The 5,615-nt window shown below is 35.2% G+C and overlaps 1 protein-coding gene across 1 annotated transcript; it reads left to right on the top strand.

The window, feature by feature from the left end:
- Positions 80 to 4,719, top strand: LOC107639276 (pseudouridine kinase). Its single transcript, XM_016342758.2, has 9 exons — positions 80 to 748; positions 871 to 996; positions 1,316 to 1,418; positions 2,212 to 2,259; positions 2,353 to 2,450; positions 2,600 to 2,714; positions 2,810 to 2,892; positions 3,254 to 3,815; positions 4,383 to 4,719. Exons 1-9 carry the CDS (start codon positions 722 to 724, stop codon positions 4,439 to 4,441), a joined length of 1,221 nt encoding a protein of 406 aa, XP_016198244.1. The 5' UTR covers positions 80 to 721; the 3' UTR covers positions 4,442 to 4,719.

The following is a 5,615-nucleotide window of genomic DNA, read 5'->3' as shown; positions in this document are numbered from 1 at the left end:
ATAGTGCGTGAGTTATGAAAAATAAAATATTTTAATTTGTTCTTTTTATTATTAAAAAAAAAATACAAAACCCAGCTTCCTTTCTTCCTCCCCGTGCCACTAGCAGCAACAGCTGTCGTCTTTCCCTTCCCACCCCGACAACCATTTACCTCCTCTCCCATCATCTCCCTCCGCCACCCATCTACACACCTTCCCACCACATCCTCCTTCAGCCCTCTCCTCTTCCATCAGCCCCTGCTCTCCACTCCTCACCATTTTAACATTTTTCTCTCCTTCTGAGCCACGAGTTGCTACCTCTACCGGCGAGCTCGAAAATGATGGTGGCAGATTCGGAGAGGAGAACCACGATTCTGGACCGTTCGAGAGAAAGAGGAGAGGATCGATGTTCAAGTGATTGTGTTCTGTGCCGCCGATCGTGCGAAGATCCTTGCGGCGGCGAAATGGTGACAGTGTGACACTTAAAGTTTCTCTCTGGCTGCCGACAAGCCACCAGCATGGGAATGGTTAGTTTCTGGGAGGGGTAAAATTGGAATATCACAAAAATGGAGAGGACACGGTGGGAAAAAGAATTTCATTTAACTTCCTGTTCTTGTCTCTCCCTCTCACTCTCAGTCCCTCAACCCCCAAGCGACCCTCTGAAATCTCAGCTGAACCCTCTCAAACAAAACCCTACTTCTTTCTCCAAAGATTCATATATATCATTAGCAATTTAGCATTTCGTATGAGGAATATGCAGCCTCATCATCCTGTGAGCTTTCTTCATATTATTCTTTTTTTCTTCTTCATATTATTGTTTATTTGTCCCTCATTTTCTGTGTTGTTGAGTTTAGCACAAGTTTTATGGTAGTTTTTTGTTGTTTGTGTTGTAAGCTTGTGGTAAAAGGTGTGAAATTGGAGCATGAAGATGCAGAAGTAGTAATCATTGGGGGCATGGTGTTGGACATTCATGCCACACCTTCAATCGCTGCTAAACCAGGAACCACAACTCCTGGCAAGGTTACATTTTCTATCTCGTTCTCTATATTGTTCTCTTATTGGGGTTCTTGTAAATTACATGTGCTTATTAGTTGCTAAGGTATAACCTATAAATATAAAATTGAAAATGTATAAAATACATGTTTTAAATTGCCATTGATTCGTTTACTCGCTACAAAAATGGTGTTTTTAACGAGTGATGATGATAATGATGATGGAAAATTGCATCCTAATGCTAAGTGACTAGATGAGGGTGATGCCAGCCGGAACTGGTTAATGATGCAAAAAGAATAAATGATCATTGTTTTAAAGGGAGAATTCTTATTCTTCTTCATGTTAGGTCTATTATGTCCAAGGAGGTGTAGCAAGGAATGTAGCAGAGTGCATGTCAAAGCTAGGAGCAAAGCCATACATGATTAGTGCTCTCGGGTTTGACATGGCTGGTAAATAGATTTTACCACACATTCCTTTTTCGTCGCTACGTTTTTTTATCCCTTGGATTATCCAGCAATGAGCACCTGCTGTAGAGAAACTTCATCTGGCCTAGCTTTGAATTTGTTAGTTTGTGGCGCAACTTGAAACATTCTTCTAATTTATTTTCCTGAATTTAGATGCATGTTTTGTCTAACGGATCACACCACAAAACTCTGTTTCTTTTTCTTTTTTTCTTTTTCAAACTTTGAATTAAAGTATATTTTTTGTCCCTGAAGTTTGGCAAAAGTTTCAAAAATATTCGTAAGTTTTATTTTGTTTCAATTTTGTCCAAAAAATTTTCGATTTGCATCAAATAGACCCTTGACAGCTAAATTTTCAAAAAATTTAAGACCAATTCAACAATAATTCATCACAATTATATTTGATTTGCTTGTGTTGAAGATTGTTCTTATGTAATTGTTGTTGAATTGGTTCTAAATTTTTTCAGCCGCTAGGGGGTATATTTGATGCAAATTGAAAACTTTTGAGACAAAATTGAAACAAAACAAAACTTAAAGTTATTTTTAAAACTTTTACCAAACTTCAGGGACAAAAAATATACTTTACCTAATAATATATAATATCGTTTTCTGAAAAGTTATGCAATTTGTTTGTTAGGAATGCATGCCAATCTAACCCAGGGGTTTTGAATTGAATTGCGATTTTAGTAGAAGGATAGTATGTAGGGTGGAATTGGAAAATAAATTTTGGGAAGAAACTTGCATGATTCTGCCTCATTTCTGTATATTTTTTAATTTGTAGGAAATCTGCTATTGGAAAAGTGGAAATCAACTGGCCTATCTATAGAGGGTGAGCTCTTTTTATTATTTCCCTTTCATCACATAGATACGTTATGACGAAGTAAAATAACAATTTAATTGTACATGAATGAATTTGAGGTAGGTATTTTGAAGGATAAAGTTATTGACACTCCAGTTGTGTGCAATATATTTGATGTTAATGGTGAGGTGGCAGCTGGTGTTGCTAGTGTGCAAGCAATTGTAAGTAGATCATTCATGTCTTAAGATACTCCAAACCAAAGCCAAGCTAAAAGATGTACCTTAGAATCTCTGTAGTTCCATAATGACAGTTGTTTGGTTTTTGAGAGAAGCATGGGAAAAATATATAACGTTCAATAACATTGTTGCAGGAAAAATATCTTACACCTGACTGGATTTTACACTTCAAGAGCACTTTACTTTCTGCTCCGGTATTAATGGTTGATGCAAATCTGAGTCCTCCTTCTCTAGAAGCTTCTTGTAAATGTATGTTGCGTTTTTACACTCCTGCCGGGTCTTTGTTTGCTGGATTATGAACTCACTTGAATTTTATTTCTTCCCTTTGCATAAATACTCCTCAGTGGCGGCTGATGCAGAGTGTCCTGTCTGGTTTGAGCCAGTATCAGTTACTAAATCCCGAAGAATAAGTTCTGTTGCCGAGTATGTGAGTGCTATACTTTATACAAATGTGATATTCTTCCTAAGAACTATTTAATGATTTGGTCAAATGTGTCTGAGAAATTGGGAGTTGCAACATCCTGTAATAGACAATAGTTATAAACAGTTGTTTTGGTGTCAGCAACTCTCCTTGTGCGTCTTTGTTTTCATGATTTCTGTACTGGTGTCATCATTACATGTTAATTTAAACTCGTGCTAGCATGAGTGGAAAATTCTTTAGATTTATTAATTTGTGTGTGCCAACATATCTAAATTTGTCAACCACAATGGCTATTGTTCTCTTGCTTATAAAGTTCATCCATTGTGATCAAGTTGCTTTATGTAACATGTCGCTGTACCTTGTTTAGGTAACATTTGCTTCTCCAAATGAAGTTGAACTTATTGCGATGGCAAATGCTTTATCTGGGAGCGAAGAGTCCCATCCGCTCAAAGAATATCATAAGGAAAATAACCAGTCACCAGCATCGTCGTTTCAAATTCTGAAACCAGCAATATGTGTTTTGTTAGAAAAGGGCATCAAAGTGGTTCTAGTGACCCTGGGTTCAAATGGGGTATTTTTATGCAGTAAGGGAGGGCCAAACTGCATTAAAATCCCTGTAGAGAAAACTCGTCAGCATGGTTTTGGTGGAGAATTGTATAGGACTGTTATGCAAAGGTTTCCACCTAGTTCTTATTCTTTTTCAGAACATGGTAGAAGTTCTCGTCTCTTTGCATTGCATTTGCCCTCAGTTCCTGCATCAGTTGTGAGGCTTACTGGAGCTGGTGATTGTTTAGTTGGCGGAACTCTCACATCAATTTCTGCAGGGTTAGATATTATACAAAGCGTGTCTGTTGGCATTGCTGTGGCTAAAGCTGCTGTTGAGGCTGAGGCCAATGTCCCTTCTGCTTTCAGCTTAGCTACCATTGCTGGTAAGGTTTTACTTGTGTATGTGGATACAGCCATATTCATGCACATGTCGAATTGCTTCATTTGTTGCATGTTTAAAACTTGGAGAGTTAACAATCTGTTTATGGAATTAAATTATTTGGGATGGAAATTGTGCAAAAAATACAGCCAAAACTTTATAATGTGCACTTTAGCTTTTAACTTTTAAGAATGTGCAAACCAACCAAAACTTTCCTAAATGTGCATGTTAGCTAAACTAAGTGCACTATTCCTCCTAGAATTGTCAGTTATCCGTAAATCGTCCTCCGAACTTCAATATGGAACATTGCAATCATATTTTTATTTGAGTATTACGAGTGTTTGATGTACCAATAGTGTTTTTTAATTTTTTTTTGAATTTTTTACTTATGGAAAAGTTGTCATATGCACATCTAGAAAAGTTCAAGGGGTCGTTTTTCAAAGAGTGCAAGGTTTCTTTTAATGACAATCTTTATTGTTGGGTCTTGGGTGCATTCTAACCGTGATAGTGCCATTGCAATCTCCTTTTCCCCTGGTATCATTTTGTTTATGTTGGGGTCTTTCTTGTGCAGATGATGCTAAATATGTATACTCTAGTGCCAAAGTGCTATTCCACCAATCAATGTTGTGAATTTTGAATAGGCGTGGGCGATGAATTCTTGGAGCAAATGAAACAACTATACTCTTTGGCCCAAAGAAGAGATTTGGCTCATCTTATCAAGGTGCTTTTGCCATTGATATGAATTGATCTTATGGAAGTTCTACAAAGTTTACACATTCATATGCGAACCTTTTTCTTTTTAATATTCGATTATTAGGTGTGAAATCCCCAGCGATGAACCAAACTGTTATACACTGCGTATGGGCATTTACAAAACATCAATGACGATTTGTGTTTTTATAATTAAAATAATATTTTTTTACAAAATTCAGTGATGTTTTGTTTTAATAATTAAAATAATATTTTTTATTACAAACCACCAGTCCTTTTATAATTAAAATTTTTTTATTAAATACCATTACAACAGTGTAAAATGTTAAAATAATAAAATATTTTCATATTTCATGTTAAAATTATCCATTTATAAAAATTTTAGCCTTCATATGCAGGCCGCATAAAAAGCTCTTCAAAATAGAACAAAATTATTTGGAAATATGTAAATATTTGATTGTTTTTAGTTTTTTCCTATAAACGGTGACTTGATGGTGACCGGTTGATGTGTCACCGATTAGGGATTTGCAAATTGTGGATGGGGGCTTACAAATAGCGAAACAGAATATGTGTGGTATTTATTCGAATTCGATTAAAAAATTGCGGATATGGATTCGATCTGCAAAGTCATCGAATTGAATTGGATTCGTACACTAATTGGATTGGATTGTAGGTTTTGTGTAGGTATCCGTATATCTGTGTATCCGCAAAAATAAAAAAATAAATAAGTAAATATTTTTTTTATGTTTTATTTCAACTAATAATTATCATATAAGTTGTATTATTTTAATTTATTATTTAAGAAAAGTATGTTTAATATTATTTTAAGAGTAAATATATTTAAAAGAATAGAAAAATAAATTTTATTGATATTTTTTTAATAAAAATAAGCTTTTAAAAATAATTGTGCTTTGCGAATATATCTGATATCCAATATCCGATTTGCAAATGTGCGGATTGGATCCAAACTTAAAAATTGCGGATATTGAATCCAATCTGATAATTTTAGTGCATATTGGACTAAAAATCTGGCCATATCCGATCCGATCCGTATTCATCCCTAGAAATTGAATAAATATTATGCATTTAGGTT

Source organism: Arachis ipaensis, chromosome B04 (genome assembly GCF_000816755.2).
Source record: "Arachis ipaensis cultivar K30076 chromosome B04, Araip1.1, whole genome shotgun sequence".
NCBI classification, from domain to species: domain Eukaryota; kingdom Viridiplantae; phylum Streptophyta; class Magnoliopsida; order Fabales; family Fabaceae; genus Arachis; species Arachis ipaensis.
This window is presented reverse-complemented; position numbering and strand designations above follow the sequence as displayed.